This window comes from Cercospora beticola, chromosome 4 (assembly GCF_033473495.1).
Source record: "Cercospora beticola chromosome 4, complete sequence".
Classification (NCBI taxonomy): Eukaryota; Fungi; Ascomycota; class Dothideomycetes; order Mycosphaerellales; family Mycosphaerellaceae; genus Cercospora; species Cercospora beticola.
Window position 1 is genome coordinate 409,890 of NC_088938.1, and position 22,986 is coordinate 432,875.

Below are 22,986 nucleotides of genomic sequence, written 5' to 3' on the forward strand. Positions count from 1 at the left end.
CGAAAAGTACTAGCTAGATTCGCAGATGTGGAGGCGGAGAGGATTCATGTTCGCTACTTCGAGTGATTGGTCTAAATGGGAGGCCGCACTTTGTGCGACATATATCGAGGACCATCTGAGTGATTGCTCTGCAGTATAAATCAGACGTTCCGCTTCGAGTTAAATCGTTCAAATCGTTCCACTATCGATCCACAGATAGTTACCATTTCGAAGACACCAACTCGTCATACTCTCTCTTATACATCACCCCTCCCATCAACCATGTGCATCGTCACATACTCCATCGACTGGATCTGTCCAGGCTGCCTGACCCGAGTTCACACCGAAGAAGGGTCAGAAGCAATCCCACCTATCCACGGCACAATCGGAGGAAATTCCTACAGAAAAAGAGTTTATCAACGAGGCGAAGCACAAGCTCGCCGAGAGCTCACTATCTGCCAAGGAGGAGAACGAGAATGTGCACAGAGGACGGCTGAGAAGAAGACCAAGAAGCTTCCCGACCTATGCCCGACTTGCAGGAGTAAGGTACTCTTGGTAACGGAGAAGAAGACTGATCGTGTTATACAGGAAGGGTGGAGGTATGTTGCGATTGATAGATCTTGTTGAGGCTATTTGGATGCTGCTGACTAGGTGTGCTTGTGTGCGCAGGCCGACTTGAAATGTAGCGTGAAGGACATCGATTTTGCTGGATGATAACCAGCGCAGGCCACCTCCTGCCGCATCTTGTTTCTTGTTTCTCCCATTGAGCTCAAGGGTCCAGGCAATCCTGACCATGTTTCGCTCATAACCTGCGAGCTAATTACTCCATACTGTTTTCGTATCTTTGCGAGAATCCCGACCGAATTCTTTATCATCGTTGATGGAGAGCGCCAAGCATATTGGATGTGAGCGATGATCGTACATGGTCAGCATAAGCTTGCGTCCTTGTCAGGTAGTCTGTGAGCTCCATGTATATGCCGTGCTACATCCAGCAGAGATCTCCGAAATGGGACACGCTGTCGAGCGGTGAGGAATGCGAGTATCGCAGACCTAAAGAGACCTCGTGACTCGCTCACAACTCTCTTAATTTCTTCCCAGGGGCGGTTCCCAGCAGCGCCACAACGCTGCGAAGAGTCAAGAAGCCCACGCAGCCTCCACCGACCATTCGGGACATATTGCCTCTACGTAGACCGGATCGATATGCGACTATTCCAGCACCAGAGATTGCAGAGACGATATACATAGCGGCGGTGTTTCTCATTTGTTCCACGTCAGGATAAATCTTGCGTTGTGTTCCATCTCGCCTTCGTAAGGGTTTCCTGAATTCAGCTGCTATGTCTACCTTTCCAGACATCTCCAAGCCGAGCGCAAGAAGACAAAGGCCGCCAGTGGTCGCGCCACCCACTAGCCCTGTAGTGCGTAGAAAGCTTGGTGGGATCGGAGACTGCTTGATCGCATGGTATGTAGCGTGAATCAAGCCGGTTCCGACGCCGATTTCCGTTCCTATGTTGACAGACCCGAGGCCAAGGGTGGAGAGAGTATCGCGAGTCGATGTTGGCAGGATTGGGCGAGCTTGTGAGCCTAGGTCGGTAGGCATCATGTTCTCAATTGAGTGGACGCTTTGCAGTGAACCCGCGTGCTCTTCAGAAAATGGGACTAGTGAGGCAGTGAGTGAAACATGATCTTATGATAGGGTTCAGTGATTGTGGATGCAGGCTGTGCAGGAATGCTTGAAGGAGCGGCTAAAACAGTGGGTACAGTATGAACCTTGTGCTACCTCAAACCCCTCCCGCGATGCAAACAAGGTGATATTGCTACTCTTGGGAGGCTCTCCTGGGCGCTTATCAGGTTTGGATACTTTTGTCCAGTAAACAGGGGGACACCAGTGTCGTTTTCTCAACAATGACGATCAGAGCGAATCAATACGCACGAATGCGCGACCAGCGTCGCCTCTGCCACGGCCTTGTGGCCCTTGCGCTCCTCCCACGCATCGCAGTAGTCCGCATAGCCACAAAGACACTGCGAGTGCGACCAGAGCCCCTCTCAACCTCTATGGAGATCCGGGTTGGCGATTCGATGGTTTAAAACCAAGAGAAGTCTCGGAAATGCCCAAAGCTGAAGGCCTACGCAACCTCCTCCAACAACTCGAAAAATGTTTCCCCTGTGTATTCCAGACCCCAACGACACCAGACCAGCACCGAAAAGGAAGAAAATAGCATGCACCGAGACATCGATTCGGAAGCCGTTGAGTACTCGTGCCTGCTGGGGTGTGAGGCGTTCCGATCGTGTCTTGCCATCGTCAACTCTCTGGGACTGAATCTGCTCGAAAACACCTGGAAGCCCAGTGACACGATGATCGATTGCTAGCGCTGCCTGGGATGCAGTGATCGTAAATGCTGCTAGACCTGTGGTGTGAAGAAAGCTTGGTCGGAAAGAAGAGCGCCTGACAGTGTGGAATGCAGCACGCATTACCGCAAGCGAAAAGCCGATGCGAGATCCAGATAAGACGGTAGCGAGACCAAGCCCAGCGACAACCTCGCCTTTGGACATGTTTTGTACAGCAGACCGGCTTTGCTGCTTTATATCCGTTGCCATGTTGCTGTCGAGATGAAGTGCTTGGCGCAAAAGCTGCCTGTCTGATGAGTGGGTGAAGGAAGTAGGTGTGAGCGAAGTAGTACAGGTATATAGTACACCAATTAAGAATGGGGCTGAGTGAAATGCGCGCCTCCTGTGCCTCCACTTTGTGCTACCCGTGATCCAGATTCCCGGGATATCTCGAAGCCAGGGTGAGCGCTCCGTAGTCAAAGTCGCTACCAGTGTCCAGTGCGATCTGCCTCGCCGCACTCCCGTGGAGTGCATCAGCCATAGAAGAATGGTTGCATCTTGACCATGGCGGCCCAGTGCCACGACGGGCGCAACCAAATCTGTGGTCGCGTACGGCACAAAGCAGAACTTATGTCAGCATTGGTTGTTCGCTCCTCTGACGCGTACCATCAACCCATGGAGCCGTGACTCTGTAAAGTTCCAATCCAGCGCAGGCGCCGCCGACAGTTCTAAAGAAATTTCCTCTCCGGAACCCGTGTCGAATCGCTACAAATGCGGCTCCAAAGACTACAGAAACGCCTGCGCAGGTGTTGGAAGCCCGAAGTTCCTCCACCACACGGGTGATCTTCTCGGACGTGTGACGATCGTCTTCCGTGTTGGCCGCGGCACCCGATCGTTCCTTGTATGTGTCGAAGGCGCTTGGGGCGCCATCTATGTAGCGTTGTAGTGGAATTGTAGCGCAGAATGCTACGGTCATTGTAGCCCACAACCCGGTTGTGTGAAGGAATCCAGTCCAAACAGGAGTACCTTTGACGATATGGTATGTTGGACGGATTAGGGCAGCTGCGAAGCCAAGAGAAGCCCCCATGTGAAGTGTAATGCGGGATATACTGGCATAGAAGTCTCTCTTGGATATAGTTTGTGCAAACATGCGCGACTTGGGGTCGGTCTCCGTGGCCATGTTGACTGCTGCTTACTCCGGCAGACGGAGTGAGTAAGTGACTGAATAGTGAATGAATGAGTGAGCAAGAGAAACGATGGCTTGCGAGAGTGGGAATTCTCAGCGATGCATCAATGCCACTATCGGCGGCTAAAAGAGTGGGAACGATACCCACTTTGTCCTACCTGTGAGCTGCGCGATCGGGAATCGCAGGCGACTGCGGTCAGAGCAGCAAGGAATGTATGGGTGGTCGTGGCGTATCGAGGGGGCGAGCCAGAGCAGCGGAAAGGCCAACGCGGCACCCAAACGCAACAACAGGGAGGCCGATGGAGGCGACAACGTCAAACCTGGACAGGCCAATGGGTGCGGCCGACTGCTGAAGTCGAGACCGAAGACCATGTCGCTGTGACGTGCTTTGAACACTCGGTAATGACTGTTGTTATATGCTCGTGCAATTGATGACGGATGCGTTGAAGAATGCTTCAAATACAGGCAGGGCAAGGGCGGTCTTGGCGCTTCGGCAGACCTTCCTGGATTGGTGCCTCGCCAGCTTCGCGTCTTCACTTCGCGACCAAGCGACTTTCAAGATCCAAGTCCGCTCGCATTCCATCCACTTTCACCAACACACCCAACATGGCCTCGACAGCTGAAGCACTACCGGAAGACCCGCTGAGTCTCTTGCGAAAGACGATCGAGCAACAGCGTCAACCGATTCCGACCACCGATCCAGATCAACCTCAAACCGATGTCTCTTTGGCGCAAGCGACACATTTGCTGTTCAACTTCGACTCGCCGCAGACCGGACCGCAACACATCTCAGTAGCGCTCAATGCCCCTACTCGCTTCATCTCGCCTGCGGCCGGCGATAAACCTCTGGATCTGCGATCAATCTTCTTCTGCTGGCAATGCAAAGACAAGAACACTGCAGACTACCTCACGGCCGTTGGCGAATTGAACAATGAACTCAAAGAAGCTGGCAAAGATGAGACGGCATCAAACGTGGTGTTCGCGGAGAAGCTGGATCTCAACATGTGGCTCGCAGGCGAAATGGGCGAGAACGACAGCGAATACGTCAAGAGCCTTGGAGACAACAAAGCCGACAAAGCAGAATTGGCAGATACCCTGAAACAGGCGCAAGGCGATGCAGATGTGGACATGGTGGATGCTGGAAGCGACGAAGCAAAGCGAAGAGACGAAGAAGAGCGTCTAGCAGCAATCTACGCCGCTGAGCGCAAAATGGGCGACCACAACACCGTCCTCCGTGGCGTCAAAGTCCAGGATTTCAGCAATATTCGAAAATACACCGCCCTCTTCCTCACAAAGAGCAAACCTCAACCCGGAGCACAAAATGCAGCAGCACCTTCTCTTACTGCAAACCCGGCTCTCCGACCTCCAGTCAAACCAACACAATCCGGCCGTCGTCCAGAACCCATCATTCTCCTCTCCTCATCCTTCTCCTCCCTCCTCAAAATGCAAAACATCAAATCCTTCCTCTCGGACGGAACCTTCACCCCTCTCTCATCGTCCACCTCCGAAGCTCCGAACATTCTACACATCACGCGCCAACTCCGCACAATTCACCCAGGGCACTCAACACGTTTCATCCTCGTCGACGACCCATCAAATTTCCGTCCCGACTACTGGAATCGCGTGGTCGCAGTTTTCACAACTGGTCAAACCTGGCAGTTCAAGTCCTACAAATGGACGAATCCAGCCGAGCTATTCAGCCATGCTTTGGGCGTGTACGTTGGTTGGAGTGGAGAAGTCATTCCCGACACAGTCAAGGGTTGGGGAAGACAGGTCTTGTCTGTGCAAATTGACAAGGGGACGAACAGATGGAGAGATCGAGAGGTTGTGGAGACGATTTGGAGTCAAATTGAGGGGAGGATGAGGGCGCAGGGATGGGGGAAGGACGGGAGGTAGAGTGTCTCGCCTTCAATTCCGGAAAGGCTGAAGAATTGATGCTTGTGCTTGCGTTCGAGCGAGGGTTGGCGTTGGGGCTGGGAGGGTGGCGCGACTGCAGACAGGGCAGTCTACTGTTGTATTATCATCTATCACAACGAAAAGCTTCTTGAAAATCTACTTTCATCATGCCCTCAAAGGTGCATGTCCACGTGCACAACACATCTTTGGTATATGTTTGATATGTATACAAACGGGACGAACTTCATCCATGGATCTGTACATTTCTCTGCCTCTGTCCCTGTCTACTCCTTCTTCCCCTTCCCTCTCAACTCCGCCCTCATCTCCGTCTTCATCCTCGTAATCGTCCCAACACCACCATACATCATAGCAGTATACACCTGACACACGCTGGCACCCGCATTCAAGATTTGCAAACACTGCTCGCCATTCGTGATGCCTCCCGTCGCAAAGATAACCTTGTCTTTGACAGGTGGAGCGTCGACCTTAGGCGCTGAGACTTCGGCATATGGATCACTTGTGATGTGGTTGAATTGGTCTTTGGCTGCTGTAGCGACTGATTGGGCGGTAGAGGATGCCTTGTTGGCGAGTTCGGATGCTTTGGCTTTGGTGTCAGATGTCGCCGAGTCGATTTGAGATTTCGCTTGAGCTGCGGCGGATTGGGCTTGGTCTTTAGCGGATTCTGCTTTGGCTTTGAATTGTTCGGCACTGGCTCTTGCCTTCTCCGTCACTTGCTCTGCTTGGTCTTTGGCCTGGGATGCTGCGGATTGCAGTTCTGACTTGGCGGCTTCGGTGCTGGATTCACCGACGGAAATCACCTTCTGAACTGCTCCTTCCGCGGCTTCTCTGGGTGAGCTAGCCTTGCCTATTTGCGTCGCATTCTGTGGGGCAGCAGCATCGGTGGGTTGTGTCGCAACTGGACCAGCAGCTTTTCCGACGTGCTTCGCCGCCTCAGGCTGCTCGGAAGTGTGTCGCTCGGGAAGTTCAATCAGTGGTCGCTTGCTGTCGGCTTCTGCTTCGCTCGTCAACGGCTTTAGTCGTTGCTGATCGCGGGCGATGCTCTCTTGTGATGCATGCTGTTGGGCATTTTCAGGTGTCGAATCGCCTATTAGACCACGTTCAAGTGGATCGAGGGGGCTCTGGACTGCCTTCTGTGTGTCTGCAGGCTGATTGTCGTACGGTCCTTGATCGAGCTTCGATCGATAACGCTTGACGAGGTTTAGTGTTCTCTCAAATATTTGAGGCCCAGAGTATCCTCCGACTTCAGTGAGTGTTCGCACATCGTCTGCGGGCATGACGTATCCCTTCGGTATTGGTTCAGGTCGCTTCTTGGTCGTGTTTCCAACAATGACTCCATCGACGCCTGATGACCAGACTGCAGTGCAGATTCCTTCTATCTGCGCATCCGAGTCCTCATCTGGCGACACCTTGACCATGACTGCGGGTTTCGTCTTTCGGTCCACAGACTTGGCTGCATCTACGACAGACGAAAGAATAGCTGTCAGCGGCTTTGTTGCTTGTAAATCGCGCAGGCCAGGTGTGTTGGGCGACGATACATTCACGACCAGGATGTCGGCGTATTTGGCCAGATGCTCTACGCAGAAGACGTAGTCCGCTGCAACAGCCGCGATATCGTTATCTGGTGTCGTCTTGTTCTTGGCCACTTGTACTGCCAGTAACTTGCCATCCACCAGACTTCCCGGAGGCACGCCAGCTTCGCCATCCAGTATCCTCTGCTCTGATTCTGCTTCAAGCCCTAGCCCGTTCTCATATGCAAACTGTCGTACTCGTTCCCGCAACTGTATTGCCATATGCTCCGCTCCTTGCGAATTGAGGCCGTATCGGTTGATCAAGGCATTCTGACTGGGTATTCGAAAGACTCTGGGCTTAGGGTTCCCCTCTTGCGCCAAAGGTGTCGCGCCTCCCACTTCCACAATCGCAGGCCCCAACGCAAACAACGCGTCAGGAATCTCAGCATCCTTGTCAATTCCTGCTGATGTCCCCAGCGGATTGTCTAAGATGTGCCCAAAGACCTCGACCTTCAAATCTCCCAGCGCTTTATCCGCATTTCCGCGTTCTCGTGGAGCTAAGCCAAAGTCGTGCATTGCCTTAATGTATCGGACTCCAGCATGATGCGCGTCTTCGGCGTCCGGGAACAGTAGGCGAACGAGAGGAGTCACAGCGAATTGGTGGATGCTGGCGCGTGTATCCGTGGCATACGAGTAGCCGAAGCTCAGCAAGAGGACAAGACCAGTTCCGTAGACATATGCGACGAAACGAGAGCCTGTATTGGCGGTGGCTACTCCCGCCTTGACAGCCTGCGCTTTCGCTGTGTCTGCTGCCTCTTTTGCCTGTTCACCAGTCGATTGGTATCGTTGTTGCGCATTTCGGGCATGTTGGGCGATTCGAGGTCGGCTGGATTGCAGCGAAAGTTGGCGCTGCCATTGACGCTGCACGCTTCGCCATTGGGCGCGATTGAGGCCTGCAGACTGCCGCACGAGCGGTGCAGAAGCGCCCAACAGCTTCTGCGTGGCCAGCATCGTGCCGGTGTTGGGAAGATTCACTCGTCAAGAAGTTGGATGGAAGCTCTACAAGAAGAGGTCGGAAGAGCTCGCTCGGCCATGACGAGTCTTGGCATGTCCGACGTCCGTGCTTGCGGGTTGCATCCTTTCCACTTCCCACCATCGCAACTTTGGGCATCGAAATGTTTACATCGCGAGTCCGGCGGCATCGAAATCGAATCGAATATCATCAATAATACAGCCTCAGACCGTCAACAGCCGCCGTATGTGTCCAATTCTCCAAGTACCCGAGCCGCAGATGCGAGAATGCGCCGCCAGCCTCTCGCTTGTTGGCGAGCCCGGCTCAATGTTACACTGCAGCATTCAGCTGGCTCAGAAGTTTGATTGAAAGAAGCTGAGATGTTTACAACACTACAACGACAAGACAGTCGGCCGACAGAAATGGCTGCATCATTATATCTGGACAGACTCTCGCTCCTTCTAGGGGGGGACGCCTATGGGCTGCTATTCTCGGAGTATGCCCGAAAGCCCGAGATTTCAGTGGCAGAAGACTATGGGAAACCGTGCATCTATCCTTTGTACCGCACGTCTGCGCCGGCTATCGATTCCGGCGTCATATTTGTACAGAACATCGATCTGGACATGATCAGCGCTTTTGGCACGCACTACGATATCGAGCCATTGTTCTTTGCTCATCACGCACTGCGGGTACGAGAGTATAGAAGCGACATGAGTAGTGAAGAGAGATTCTCTTTTCTGTGAGTCTGTGTGCACACCAGTCACCCCAACGACACTTGTCTCGCCTTTCAAGATCACCGAGACCAGCTGTTGGTGCTGAGCGTTGGAACTTTGGGGCAATCTAGCTCACAGTCTACGTGTCACCAACAGGAGCAGAGTGGCGACGCGGTTCGCTGCAGATGACGGACTCTCATCATGTCGAAATTGCTGGCATGTGGAGAGTGAGCTCTTAGGTCGTTTCCGCGCAGTGTGCTTTGGCGTACAAAGCTTCCACAGCATTCTCCGACATCCTGTCATGCACGCTTCGAGCGAAGCCTCTCGGATTTCATTCTGCAAGCTGAAGCCAGATTTATGCAAGTATATCCATTCGCTTTCACAATTGCGGCCAAACGTTGATTCTTAAGCAAGTCCTCGTCCTGGTTGACGATCCCATCAACTTTTCCTTCCTCTGGTGCGATCTTGACGGCTTGAACAGAGACCTGCCTCCACCCAGTCAAGACAGTATTCTCGCGCTTAGTGACCTGATCATTGGTTACTTCACCGGCGAATGGAGCCGAAGATTGCTGACTTCGATCGACAGCGTTCTGCACAGTGAGGGATGTTCCCCAGGCAGCCGGCCAAATGGCGATATCGAGACTGCCCTTGGCGCACTGTGCTGGCTTCTGAGCATTGCGTCGCTGAACCCTACGCTAGGGCATGTTTCTGCGTGGGTCAACAGATTGGATTGCGATGCCATTGAGCGCCCGGGTATGGATCTCCTCTCGGAACTGGGTTCCTGTCGACGAATAATTCATCAGCTGAAAGTTGACATGGAAGCCCGTGAGCGAGTCACTCCTCTGTCTGTCAAAACCTGGGCCCTCCGCATACACGAAAAGTCTGCCCAGGACCTCCAGCCGAATGAAAGCCACCTGACTGCTACTTGGAGCAAGTCCTGGGTCGATCAGTGGACTTCCATTAACGGACGGGTAGAACGCTTGTCTGCATCGCTCAACGACAGTTTCCAGATGCTTATTGGCGCCATGACTGTACTGGACTCTGCTGCGAACAAGAAACAAGCCGAGCGTGCGACCATGCTTACGTTGTTGGCTGCAATCTATCTGCCGCTTACTCTGACAACTGGCATCTTTGGCATGAATCTCCGAGAAGTCAATCAGGGTAGTCCACCGTGGTGGTGGGTGATGATTGTTATGGTGGTACTCCTGACACCGTCGATCATCTTTATGGTATATCTGTTCACGAAGAATCGTCTTGAAACGTTCCGGGAGCGACGAGCGAAGAGTGAGAGCGACAAGATGGTTTGATGCAAAGGTTCCTGATGATGAAGAACCCGAGAAATGACGAAACCTGACGTTCGGGACGTCTTTGACGCCTCTTAAATTCGCTAATCGAGGACTGGCTCGAATTTATCATTTCGAAGTATCTCAAGTACAGTCTAGTGCATCATCAGGCTCACACTGACTGTATTGATTGGTTGTGTGGCAAACGGTGACATTTCGCTTGTTACAGCGAATTGCAAGATCTACAGCTTGCTCAAATTGCTCGACACGCCTTGAGGCGGCGACTTAATCGAGACCTCCTCCCACCACGGATATATCCTCGGGGCGTTTCTGGTCAATGAATCCTGGAAGTTCGGAAGTTGCTTCTTGAAGAAAGCAGCTTTGAATGCAGCATGATCACTTGCAATGAATTAGCCTTGACTCTCTGCACAGGTATTGAGAGAGACTTACTTCCCGCCAAACATATCTGCCAGTAGCGGACTGTCCGTGAGATGAGCAGCTTCGGCAGACCCGCCATTCCGCCATATCAGCTGTCGATTGAGATGGATAGCCATCGGGCTTACGTTTTGCAGAATGTCTCCAGCCAGTTCGACAGCGCGAGGGAACACATCTTCCGGTTTGGGCAGGAGTTCTGCGAAGAGACCATCCAGCACTTTGGAGTCTGCTGGGAACCGTTTTCCAGTGGCGAGGAGGTACGTCGCATTACTGTAGCCCACCATCCGCGGCAAGAAGAAGGAACTGCATGACTCCATTGTGAGGCCGATCCGAGCGAACGGGAATCCAAATTCAGCTTTCGCAGGCGCTAATCTGCGCGAAGTCAGTCACCATGTCTTTTCGTCACAGAAGCACATACCGAATGGCAGCAGCAAGCGTCGAAGTCACAGCCGAGGTCGTGCTGTATCACTAATCTTTCGATTATGGATGTTCCATCTCACCCGTGCCAACATCAATATAACAGCACACTTTGCAGGTGAGAAACAGTACTCTCATCGCCATCTGGAACAATCATGGCTTCAGAACTACTCGCAAATGTCTACATCTCCCCAGCCGTACCTATGCGGCGGCCTGACGGCCAAGTTGTCGGGACATGGTCGCCAATTGCATGTACACTGATCCATGGACCCAAGACAGCAGTTCTGGTCAATGCGCCTTTCACAATAGCAGAGACCGAAGGACTGGCCGACTGGATAAGCCAGACACTTGGAAAGAAGAAGTTAAAAGCTGTCTACGTCTCCCATGGTGTTCACGATTTTCTTCTGGGCCTGCCCACACTTCGGAAACGATTTCCAGATCTCAAGACATATGTTACCCAGACGACGCTGGACGCAATTAAACAAAGCCTGCAATCTAAAGTGCTCGCTGCTTTCTCAGCACAATTTCCAGGACAAATCGATCAGCAACCGCCAGCCGATCAAGCCGCTGAGCTTTTGCCTCCAAGCAACGAACTCGAAGTAGACGGACACAAGCTGCACGCAATCACCGCCGGTCAAGCCGCAGTAGACAACTCAACAATCATCTGGGTCCCTAGCCTCCGACTCGCCGTCTGCGGCACTGTCGTATACGGTTCAGTCCACTTAATGCAAGTAGGCGCTGCAACGAAAGAGAAACGACAAGCCTGGATCGCAGCTATCGAAAAGGTCGAGCAGCTCGGACCAACAAGTGTTATCGCAGCCCATCAAAAGTCAGGGGAGATTCCTGGTTTCTGGCATTTACAGCGAACCAAGGACTATCTCAAGACTTTTGGACGACTGATCGAATCGGGCAAAGTTAAGAATGCTAAAGAATTGACGGCAGCGATGACGGAGATTTATCCTGATCGATTTAATGCTGGAGCTTTGATTGTAAGCTCGAGGGCTGCTTTTCCGAAGACGAATCGACTCTAAATGAGGGAGAAAGCTGTATCGCTATAATGCTGTTAGACCGCATCGACTTTCGAGTCTGAAACTGGTCCAGCCCAGACTTGTCAAGTCCCCACCTCAGCTTTTCTCGTCCTGGCTCTGCTGAGCACTGCTCAACTCTGCATTCTCCGCCTCCTTTGCCTCCCGCTGATCACGCTTCCATATCAACCACCAAGTCACCACAACACCAACAATCGCAGCAGCAATCAACGCGATACTAACAGAATAGCTCACAGTATACCGCGGACCAAACTTGTCTTGATAGATCATCGGCCCCACGATACCCGTCAACTGCGCCGAAGCGTTGGTAAAGCCAATCATCAGACCAGCTGTGGTCGTACCTCGCGCAGCTCGAATTCGCTCTGGCCACAAAATCGGCAATACGCCCATCGAGGACGCAATTGCTATGGTAACTAGCATGTAGCGACTTACTGCGCCTCGAACAAGGATCAGAGCGATGTAGCAGGCCACGCAGACTATCTCCATGCCGATTACTGTCAGCCAGGAACTGACGTAGCCTCGATGGATGAGCCAGCCGAATCCGTTCAAGACGATGAAGCCGAGGGTGTAGCACGCTGTTGACCCGACTGTCAGCAAAGGGTTCCAAACGAAACCGGAAACTTTGAACTTACGCATTGTCAACAACTGCGTAACCGCAGATCCAGAAAGCCCAAGTTCATAAATCACAGTCGGCAACACTTTCGCGATACCCCAACCTCCAATCGCATGGCAGATCCAGAGAAATGTGTAAGTGTAGTTTCTGGAGTCTTTGAAGATCTCCTTGACCTCCGACGAGCTCCAGGTCTTCGCGTTCGCACTCGGCTGAGTCTTCGGTCGGTTGTCAATGACCGCTCGCTTCTCCTCTTCCGTCAGCCAAGCTGAGTCTTCTGGGTAGTTTGGGAGTGTGAACCATGTGATAATACCCATCAAGACAGCTGGGATACCTTCGAGGATAAAGACCCATCGCCAACCTGCAACACCACCGACGCCGTTCATGTAAGAGATCGCGAAAGCGAGGAGCCCACTGATCGTTCCGGAGAACTGACCACAAGCGTAGAAGAACGCAATACGCAACGCAGTATCTTTCGCAGGATACCAGAATGTCAAATGGTATAAGACTCCAGGATAATATCCGGCTTCTGCCAGTCCGAGGAAGAATCTGGTGGCTAATAGTCCAGAGTAATTTTGTGTTGCGGCTTGACACATTGATACGATACCTTCACAGCAGTCGTCAGCAAATTCGCCTTTCATTTCAAGGATTCGGTTCAGACGAACCCCATGTGATCATGATCCGACTCATCCACACCCTCGGCGAAAACCTCTTCAACAACAACGTCGAAGCCGGCTCAAACGCCGCATAAGGATAATAGAAAATCGCAAGACACCAGGCCCATTGTCCCGAAGTCAAATTTCCGAGTTGCGTCTTAATCCCATCACCGGTTTCGATGTTGATGATAGCGGTGTTTGTGATGTTCGAGGCGTGTATTCGCATCCAAAGGTAAACGAAACTGTACCAGTACAGTAACCTGAGGTCGGATTTCTTGTAGGCGGAACGAAGCCGGGCATCGTTGACGGAAGCGGTTTCATTCTCCGATAAGGACTCCGTGGGTGAGATGGCGTTGACTTGAAGTTCTTTGGTGGTTCCCATGGCGTCGTCGTGTATTCACTTCTTCGCGAACTCAAAAGATCCGCAGACCTAACAACAGAAACCTGCCTTCCTTATCAACAAACCTTTCCCTCCTCAACAACGCACGATTTCTTCAACTTGCAGTTGCAACATGCAAGTGGATCATGACGAATCCCACGACTCGCAGCCAAGTCAACGCCTATCATCTTGGACAGTGGACATTCGGAGCGAACTAAGTCAAAACTGTCGCCGACTCTCAACAACTCAAATGCCGTGGACGGATTCCACAGCCTTATCGGTGTTCTCTTCATGCAATTACATGGGGTATGTTGACGCCGGAGATGCTGGTGAGGTTAGAGTGATGGAGTGGCAGATTTTCGGGGTTTGGGTTGTTGTGCTTAGACGAAGCTTGCCCCATATGGGATGAGGATGGCGTGCTAGCTAGCTTGTGGAACGCGAACAACATGTGCAATGGCAAGGTGAGTATGGGTATACATTCAGCCTCTATTAGATGTTTTTGGCAGTTTGTGTTACACTGTTGCGCCTAAGTGTTCTGGTCCAATCGTCCGTGCAAGAACACTCTTCCTCGTCCGGAGTCTCCTAATATTACCACATCATTTCCGTCGATTGAATATCCTCCTCCCGAGACTACCCACACAACGACAACTGCGTTGCCATGTCTTTCCCGCCTGATGGGCAAACTTGTGCATCCACTTGCCCAGCATTGGCACCAATGACCTCTTCAATGCCTTGCAAGCCTCATACACCCAGAATGGAAGCACAAAACCCGCTATCCCCACCATAATCACAGGCCAAACCAGGAGAACAACAACGCAGAACACTGCTTTCAGGACTGCTTCCAGCGGATTCGCTTTCATCAATCTCCACACTTCATCGTGCCATTTCTCCTTCACGAATACAACCTCGTATTTCGTCACCTGGTGCGGACAGATATTATTCTTTTCTAGAAATTCTTTATCCAATATTTTCCATGCCCGACGGGCGTTCCCGAGACAGAACGATGAGCAGTCCAATTGTCCTCTACGAAGCGGAAAAGTGTGTTTCGGCGGGGTAGGGAATGGGATCTGTTTGGCCATTTCATCCTTGTCTAAGTGAATCCTCGAAGGGTGAAGTATGATTTTCTCGTGATTGCATGTGAAGGGCACGATCATGGTGCATCGGATGTCATAGCTTATGTCATGCTGCGTATCTATGTCGCAGTGCTTGTCGTGTAGATCGAGGAAAGCTGGACGATTTTGAGGCCATTTGGCGAGAGGTTTGTAGGGCCTTTTGAGAGCTCTGAGAGTTTTGTGGACTTGTAGTGGCGTGGTGTGGAAGAGGTTATGATATGCTTTGGGATTGAGCCTCTTGTATGAGTCCTTGATGAGAATATGCTGAAGACGTCCATTGCGTTCGGAGATTGTTGGAGGGTGTAATTTTATGTATTCGTCCAGGATCAGCAATCGGATCTCTGCTGGTAGCTTTTGAAGATTCTCGCGGAGCCGCTTTTGTTCTTCCTTGATTTTTGCTTGAGCCAGCTTCGCCTCATGGATATGTTTGGGTGACACATCGCGTACGCGACAATGAAGTACATCCAGGTTCAGCATTGTTCAGAAACATGAGTTGTTGTTAAGCTGAATGCCTCCGCGACAGTTGTTGATATCGAGCTTTGTCCGCGAACAGCCGGAAACTTTGGAGCTTCAGAAAGTGTACCAACCACGACCAAGCAAATGCAGCTGATGCTTTGATGTTTTGCAGAAAATTGCAGTGACCGCGATGACTGTCACATTGCAACAGTCATCATACTTGCATGCGGGTCACTCTCTATGTCGCAACAGCAAGAATCGGCGGCAGGACCACAAGTGTCGCCATGATCGTTGCCGCAATTCGCAGAGTCGACTCGATCGCTGTCTGAATCCTTGCCGTGGCCGTGACCATCCTTTACTGTCGTCCCAAGCGATCATGAGTCACTCGCCAAATCGCAAAAACACAAATAAACGGCAGAACGACCGCTGTTGCCACGCACAATCCCACAGCTGTCAGAGTGGACTCAATCGCAGTCTTCACCTTCACCACGACCGAGTACGCAGCATAACAGGCGCGACCCAACCACGTTTGCCGTTCGACCCAGTTTCCAAAAGCGAGCAAACTCCAAATGACCGGCTTCAAGAGAACAGCCAACACTCCGACAGGAATGACAACGAGCACCACTCGCAACCACCACGCCCGCTCACTCGGAGACTCATTATGCATGGTCTGAAACATAGTGCGCATTTGCGGCACAGTATGTATCGAAAACCAGGAGGCAATGAGAGGCACGTAAACCAGGTGAAGCAGCCAATTCTTAGGGCTGGTGAAGTACCTGATCGTATACCAAATATGGTATCCAAAGCAAGCTTTCGACTCGCAACTGTGCTTCATCAAAATCTCCAACTGAAGATTTTCAAACGGGAGATCCCAACGTCGTGCGACGTCACTCAAGATCTCCGGAATGTACTTCAACAACTCCGGATTCGTGCGACGACAGGGACAGACTCTTGAGGAGCAAGCGGGGCCTGGTGCAAAGTGTTGAATCGGAGTCTCGTCGCCGTCGTAGGTGATACGGGATTCCCTGAGACAAGTTGTGTGCAAAACCCACTGGAACTTCACGCGAAGAACTGATCGCCGACTTCGTCCGCGAAGCTTGTCATGGGCGCTCAGAAAAAGAGTCTTGTTCGGAATCAGGGAGCGGTAAAGCCTGTCATCCTGTAGCACGCCCCAGTTGTTCCTTCTTCTATGGCGCACGAAATGTAGCCAGTCTTCTGCCCTTTGGCGGTCCAATTCCCGATCGACGAGTAATGGAGCGGCACTGTACAGGACCGTCACATGCTTGTTGGATGCACCGTGACATATGTCTTCGTCGAGGAGGTCGTGCTGCATCCTGCCGGCTTGGTTGAGTCTGACGGGATCGGAAGCGATGAATTGCTCCATGATGCATAAGTTCAACTCGAACGGGAGGTGAGGTGGTAGCCCTTGCAGCTTCTGATAGAACTTGCGCCTAAGACCCATGGAGCTGAGCTTGCCTTGTTGGCACATCTTGATTGCAGAGAGCGGAGATAGTGTCGTGCGGTGTGGGAAGTATGCTCGTGCCGGCGCTCTGGAATCGCTAGAAAGCGCTCCTGTTAAAATAGTCCGTGATCGCGGCGTGGAGTATAGGCTTCCAAGACGAGCTTTTGACACGTAAAAATATTCTGCCTCACTTCTCGACCCAGCGCTCTGAAAATCGATCGAGGAAGTTCATGTCACAGTATTCCATGACCACTCCGTGGAAGACATACCTCGAAGGCGAGCTTCTGATTCGAGAATATTTTGCCTCACTTCTCCACCCACCGGTTCTTGAATTTAACATTCTGCCGCTACCAGACAGGCTCTGCTTTTCGATCCTTGTGAGGGATTCCCGCAAGGCACTACCAGTGGGCCGCGCTGATGAATGAGATTCAGAGAGTGCACAGCTGGCACGATTGGGACGCAAGATATCGTGTCTGGACGCATGCCAACGATACTGGCTCTGGCTTTGAGCGCTCAGAGGAACAGACGTTGGCGGGATTTGCAGAGACTCAGCTTGAGTGACAGCGATGCGATCACTTTCGCAGGATATTTCCAGCCGTCCCGTCGGATCGCTTCAGGCATATCTTGGTCGGTTGATCGGATGACAAGAAGCATGACTGCCAGGTGGTCGGTAACTTTCGCCGTTCTTCATGTCAGCTGCCTCTACTGGCTGTTGCATGCCGCTTGTATGGTTCATGGTAGACTCTCTTCCGGAATTCGTAGATCTGGTAACGTGGTTCTGCAAAGCTTGTCAGCAGAGCCTGAGGCGTTGTTGTCAACGATCGATGGATGCAGCCCCTAAGCACAGACCAAGAATCTAACTTCGCGAAATCAGTAAATATTTCATCTCCTGCCATCACCTCATCCCAACATCATCAGTCAAAAAGAACTACTGCCCACCCAAGTCAGCCAAGCTCACCTACCACCCACCACAACAAATTCAAGCCTCACGCTCGTCACTCAGCGAATCCAACCAGCACTAAGCGAAGTCAGCTCCAGATCCACCAGGGGCACAGAACATCACGGCCAAAGAACAGGCCAACGGAGCGCGTGCTGACCATCAACCCCGGCGCCAAGCAGTAGTCAACGCCCAGGTTGGCCAGCAACACGGGCATCTCGTCAGGAGGACCGGGCGCGATTGACCACGGCCCAGAGAATTAAAAGGATGCTCGCCAGAAGGGCCTGGCTGGCCAGACTTGAAGCAGAGTCGAAGTCGCAGGAGGAGAGTGAGGCTACGAGAGTTGAGGAGGCTCGGCTGGCCAGACTCGAAGCGTCGAAGGCTGCCAAGGCATCGCAGGAGTATGAGCTGGCGGAAAAGTTCGGAGGGCTGAAGATGGAGAAGAAGTGAGCGTCGGGTGAAGTGGTTTACGTGAGGCATGCTCTCACTCGAGAAGTCTTGGTTGCTGTTCGTATCTCCAGTTTTGTGTGAGGAGTCAAGCCGCTGTTACTGACAATCGCTTGCGAGAGGCGACTAGCTGAGAATGGAGAATATAGCCCTCGTGGAGAAGTGATGGGAGTACCTCCGTATGTGATGGGGAAGTACACGCGTGTTCCATTCGCGCTTTCGAAAAATGCCGGCTTTGCGTTCGTGTTTCTGTTCTCCGAGTATGCTGGATGCCGTCGTGGCTGCAGATGGCTGGAGGAAGGAGAGTGACCTGCTATCGGAGAGTCAGTAATCTTGGCGTTAGTGTAGTCGGCTCACTTGAAATAAAACATGTCTTCATTGCATCCTCTAATCTCTCTTCCCAATACCATATCCATACCCATTCCCCACCCCAGCAATTCCATAACCTCCCAATCCACTTCCCAAACCGCCTCGTTCAATCCCACTCGTCCTCTCCCTCCCATGATTCTTCAACCTCCTCGGCAATTCAATCCCTCTAAAATACGACACACAAATCGCCGCCGTCGCCAAAGCCGTCAAAAAGCAATAAACCACCGTACTAAACGTCAAATGCCCACCCACACCCGTCCACCCACTCGGCAGCAAAGTATTCGGGTACCACCTCACACTAAATTGCAACGGCAAAGGATCCCCAATCACAATCCTACTCGGCGGATCGCGTGAAATACTATACGCCGTCGCAGCGGCAATCGTCCCGGGCGCAACATTCTTCGGCGCAGCATGCACCAAAACATTCAAATGCGTCGCGACATGCAAATGACTCAACTGTAGCGTCCCCGCAAGAGCAACAATCATCGGCGTGTAAATTTCGCTTAGGCTGCCTTGTCCTTCTGTATTATCCTTTGTGCTCTTTTCAAAGTCTTCTTTCAGGACGGAAGGTGCGAGAGGTTTGGTGGGGATGCGGCAGGTGAGGGGCACATCGTTGTGGACGTAGTATTCGAGGAGGTGGAAGAAGGGGTCGTCGATGAAGTCGATGGTGCAGTTGATGTCGCGTTCTACGCCGAAGATGAGTTCGAGGGGTCGGCCGGTTTCGTTGCAGGTGAAGGCGGGGATGTAGACGAGTTGGTTGTTTTCGTCGGTGATGTGTTCGCCTGTTTCACTGTGACATGGAGGATGAGGATGTCAGTATATGTGGGATGTCTTAGCAGCCGAAGCAAGGGAGATATGAGATCGGGAAGCATGTACACTGTGCGATTCAAGCATGTGACGGGAATCTTGTCGCCAACTTTGTAGATTCTTTCGCCGACCAGCGGCTGCTGCGAATTGGATGCTGCTGCGGCGAGAGATGTATAGAAGGCCAATGCCAGCCGCAAGAGCAGCGATATTCGAGCGGAAATCATGGTGGATGTGTGTATACAACAGAGCAGAAGCTGGCCACGTTGTCGATGTTTGAGGGTCTGCAGCTGCCATCAGGGGAGCGGAGCTGGTGCCGACCCCTGCAATTGTCGTCTATTTCTGGCTCTCCTTCACTTCGCAACTTCATCTCTTTCACACCACCCACAGCCCCGTTCACAATCGAATGATAATCTGTATCAAGCAGACTTCCAGCCAGTGTCGCAATTGCGTGCTCGTCATCTTGGCGTCCATAATCTGTGACGATCTTCCATTGGACCATCGGAGCTGCAAGCTCATGCACCCAGCCTCAGCCTTGTGACGATGCACAACGGCTGGCCGCCAGCTTTGCGGACATTCTTGCCAGTGAGACTGGGAAACAATGGAGCATATCTCGCATGTATTTGATGATACAGTGAGCAAACGCTATGTCAAAGTTGGATGGCTCCAAGCGACCGAGGAATGCCTGGACTATATCTCGACCATCATGGCGAGATGTCCTTTGCTAGTGAGAGGTGCTGATCTAACCTGCGCCTTTTGCTTAGCGAAAGGCTGAAAGGTCAGTACTTTGCGCCACAAGTTGAACTCACGTCGCGTTGTTGAAGCAGAACCGAGAGGTCCGCCCTTGATGCTGAGCGTCGCCTATGCCCATGCATCGCGGTGATACTGGTCATATTTCTTTTCAACCTCTTGCTGGCAATGATTGACGTCGGCCGACTAACGACCTTTCGACGTCCGATTGATGGGATTGGCACGGTTTGGTGCGACTAGACCAAGTTCATGGCTGATCAAATTGGTCCCATCGAAATCAGAGACGCAGACTCATTTTGGTGGCTCGATTTACTTGAGTTCGGTATTCTGTGACTGCGACGGCACTGATCCATGGCGAAAAGCTGATTCTTTCGATATGGTCTAAATTCGGAGTTGACTGGTCAATCTAAAGCACTTCGCCACTGCGCTTTGGTTCCTGCAAGCCACATTTGGGGGATCGTCTTGAGCACGGCACGGCACGTGCAAGAGGTCAAGACATAGCCAGCGCACGAAGCCTCCCTTTGATGAATGCATGCCTCTTCTTCCTTATGTAGCTCACTGCTGCACTTCCTCCTCAGACATACACCGACTGCCAGATCGACAATATGACACTCTCCCGGTACTTTGCCTCCACGCCCAGGAGTTCCCCTATCGACAAATTCACTGGCGAGCACCCACTTTCATGATAAGCTTTTTGATAATTGGCATTGCATTTGCAATTGGGCACCATGCGTTCTACCGATCACTACAGAACACGGAGGTCCGGTCGGCGCCGTATCAATTTGCAGGATGGCAGATCACACCACAGCAGCTGAACACGGCGGGTGGAACGGCATTCGCTTTCGCTGTGAAAGCAAGCCTGGTGCTGGCGATTTCGACGGCTTATGTTCAGCTGTTTTTCCGGGCGATCACCAAGGTTAGCCACAGTATGGCGTGTATCGACAGCTGGTTTTCTGGATTAGGCGACATAACTGCACTCTTTGGCTTGACAACTTTCTGGACGCACCCCGTACTAGCTACTATTGCTATGACTACATGGTATGTACATAATTGAAGACTATCGCCCCTTAGAGGCTGAGCAGTATAGGCTTCTTCCAATCGCGGCCATTGTCGCACCAGCGACGCTCTCTGTCAGTTTTGATCACTTGCCACCTGTTGAGGAATCCCACTTCGTCCCTGTGCCTGCTTTCGCAAGCTTAAAATTTGCCGACCCCTATTCGCAGGGCGGCTATAAATCGAGCTTCGAAGTTACCAGAACAGTACAAGCTACAGCTGCCGCTGGCTCAATTCTTCCAATTCCGGCCCCTGCAGTGAATGCTTCCTGGGTTGCTACTATGCCAGCTCCAAGGTTAGCTTGCGATAATGTCGACGACACAATTCTGAATGCCATCAAAGACAACCTTGCAGTCATGTTGGCACCTTTTGTGAGATCAACGTACGATCCGACCGATCCCGATTACTCGGGTGACGGGTGGGAGGCGACGGTATTTGCAGAAAATATGCTCAACTATATGTCCTGGAGTGCTACTAGCAACAAAGACATTCGGGCCTATTCAGAGATGCCGCCTCTCGATATCTATGACCCAGCTGAGTTTGCCGCTGTAGGCCGGCCAACAGCATCTCAGTTCGCGGCAATCGCACTGCAAATTGGATTCGACAGGCCCATCAACATTTTCCAGGACCTGTTATACGTAGCTTCCCTGCCCCGTCTGGTGGACACTTGGCAAAACGTGCCTGATGCTTTCTACGCCTTTATCAAAGGTTGGAATGCCTCTACGGCAGACGGAGCGCGCAAAGCTATGGACTGGGCATTCGAGGAAGCGTCAGTTGTGCGCTGCAAGCTCGTGCCATCAGAGTATACTCTCAGCTTCTCATACGACGGACCAGCACAAGAACAAAAAATAGAGATTCTCCATGTCATAGATGTCGAGATGGACCTTCACCGTCAGTGGCCAATGGTTGCCACCGGAACTGCTGATCCTGGATGTCTGTATCTCGTCGATCGCGACTCTATTGTCGCTGCCGAAGGCAAGAATCCGTCCGAATGCCAAATTGATGATGAAATTCTACTTCGACAATCATACCGGGCTATGATGGACAGTTTTGCGAAGCTCACAGTGGGAGCGATGAACCCCAAAGGCGTGGAAGAGGGAACCGCGATACTTGCAAGCCCAAGCTCAATGCTGCCGAATCGGTCGGATTCCACCTTTGGACATTATCAGTACAAAACCCAAGTACTGGGCACCTCATTGGCAGACAGTATAGAGCTAAAATTGTTGGATCAGACCGTCGTGGGAGCAGAAGACTTGATTGAAGCTTACACGGCCTATGACGCGCCGAACTTGAACGGCCGTGAATATGCGACCGTCCTAGATGAGGCCTACAGTTTACTTCGACCAGCATCGCAGACTGCTCCTCGCAAACACTTGAAGGACATGATTGAAGAACTTTTCTTCAATGTCTCGATATCGATGGCCAGCTCCACTATGTTCAGGTAGGTAGGATCACTCGCTCCCTAACTTTTGCCGTACTGAGTCATGTCTCGTAGGTATAACATAACAGCCCCAAATGCACCGGGAAACGTCACAGTAACTATCAACAGAATGGGTAATGTCTACTCATATTCGGCAGAAAAACTTTGGCTTGCGTACGGTCTAGCCATAAGCATCGCAATCATCAGCGTGGCTATCGGGCTCCTGGCAATTTTTAGATCAGGCGCCTCATTTACTCTGAACTTTTCCACGATCGTTAGAGCGACGAGGACTGCAGATGTCAGTATTGAGATGGACGAGCAAAGCCTCCCTGGGAAAGATCCCCTTCCCAAATCCTGGAAGCGAGCCAGGTTCACAATACAGCCCGTTGCTGCATACCAGGTCAACAATCTGAAATCAGGGCCATACGCTTCAGTCAATCAGAATGACGATAGACCACCCCAAGCAGAAGATCAGCTGAGTCCAGAACTACGGTTCGACAAGAGACCTGGAGGCAATGCTCTCGAGAGAGCCGAAGAGCGACGGTCGCCTCGACCGGGTGCACGCGAGGACAACGAATGAACACTATGCCGGTCTACGCAGGCGGACCGAAGCAATCGATACGAGTCATATATCTGACCGAAGTAATCATATGCTATCACCGTTTTCTTACCTCGATACCACTCAGACTGTGCCGCATTGGCCTCTCCGA

General features: G+C 51.9%; 9 protein-coding genes across 9 annotated transcripts; 4 read left to right on the forward strand and 5 right to left on the reverse strand.

Moving 5' to 3' along the window:
- Positions 1–4,096: 4,096 nt before the first annotated feature.
- Positions 4,097–5,386, forward strand: RHO25_005779 (uncharacterized protein; the record flags this gene model as incomplete). The annotated part of the gene is made up of 1 exon (XM_023596658.2): positions 4,097–5,386. The coding sequence occupies one exon, from the start codon at positions 4,097–4,099 to the stop codon at positions 5,384–5,386; it is 1,290 nt and encodes a 429-aa protein (XP_023451963.1).
- Positions 5,387–5,670: 284 nt separating this feature from the next.
- RHO25_005780 (uncharacterized protein) lies at positions 5,671–7,926 on the reverse strand (the record flags this gene model as incomplete). The annotated part of the gene is made up of 1 exon (XM_023596659.2): positions 5,671–7,926. One exon carries the CDS (start codon positions 7,924–7,926, stop codon positions 5,671–5,673), a length of 2,256 nt encoding a protein of 751 aa, XP_023451964.1.
- Positions 7,927–8,349: 423 nt separating this feature from the next.
- Positions 8,350–9,947, forward strand: RHO25_005781 (uncharacterized protein; the record flags this gene model as incomplete). The annotated part of the gene is made up of 3 exons (XM_023596661.2): positions 8,350–8,666; positions 8,797–8,999; positions 9,055–9,947. 3 exons carry the CDS (start codon positions 8,350–8,352, stop codon positions 9,945–9,947), a joined length of 1,413 nt encoding a protein of 470 aa, XP_023451962.2.
- A 218-nt stretch (positions 9,948–10,165) lies between these two features.
- Positions 10,166–10,675, reverse strand: RHO25_005782 (uncharacterized protein; the record flags this gene model as incomplete). Its single annotated transcript, XM_023596662.1, has 2 exons — positions 10,166–10,322; positions 10,374–10,675. 2 exons carry the CDS (start codon positions 10,673–10,675, stop codon positions 10,166–10,168), a joined length of 459 nt encoding a protein of 152 aa, XP_023451969.1.
- A 255-nt stretch (positions 10,676–10,930) lies between these two features.
- On the forward strand, positions 10,931–11,806 carry RHO25_005783 (uncharacterized protein; the record flags this gene model as incomplete). The annotated part of the gene is made up of 1 exon (XM_023596663.1): positions 10,931–11,806. One exon carries the CDS (start codon positions 10,931–10,933, stop codon positions 11,804–11,806), a length of 876 nt encoding a protein of 291 aa, XP_023451970.1.
- Positions 11,807–11,899: 93 nt separating this feature from the next.
- RHO25_005784 (uncharacterized protein) lies at positions 11,900–13,469 on the reverse strand (the record flags this gene model as incomplete). Its single annotated transcript, XM_023596664.1, has 3 exons — positions 11,900–12,396; positions 12,454–13,038; positions 13,097–13,469. The coding sequence occupies 3 exons, from the start codon at positions 13,467–13,469 to the stop codon at positions 11,900–11,902; spliced, it is 1,455 nt and encodes a 484-aa protein (XP_023452656.1).
- Positions 13,470–15,389: 1,920 nt separating this feature from the next.
- Positions 15,390–16,523, reverse strand: RHO25_005785 (uncharacterized protein; the record flags this gene model as incomplete). The annotated part of the gene is made up of 1 exon (XM_065602701.1): positions 15,390–16,523. The coding sequence occupies one exon, from the start codon at positions 16,521–16,523 to the stop codon at positions 15,390–15,392; it is 1,134 nt and encodes a 377-aa protein (XP_065458773.1).
- A 1,744-nt stretch (positions 16,524–18,267) lies between these two features.
- On the reverse strand, positions 18,268–19,280 carry RHO25_005786 (uncharacterized protein; the record flags this gene model as incomplete). The annotated part of the gene is made up of 2 exons (XM_023596665.2): positions 18,268–19,039; positions 19,126–19,280. The coding sequence occupies 2 exons, from the start codon at positions 19,278–19,280 to the stop codon at positions 18,268–18,270; spliced, it is 927 nt and encodes a 308-aa protein (XP_023452655.1).
- Positions 19,281–20,485: 1,205 nt separating this feature from the next.
- Positions 20,486–22,856, forward strand: RHO25_005787 (uncharacterized protein; the record flags this gene model as incomplete). The annotated part of the gene is made up of 3 exons (XM_023596666.1): positions 20,486–20,841; positions 20,891–22,297; positions 22,352–22,856. 3 exons carry the CDS (start codon positions 20,486–20,488, stop codon positions 22,854–22,856), a joined length of 2,268 nt encoding a protein of 755 aa, XP_023452654.1.
- Positions 22,857–22,986: the final 130 nt, after the last annotated feature.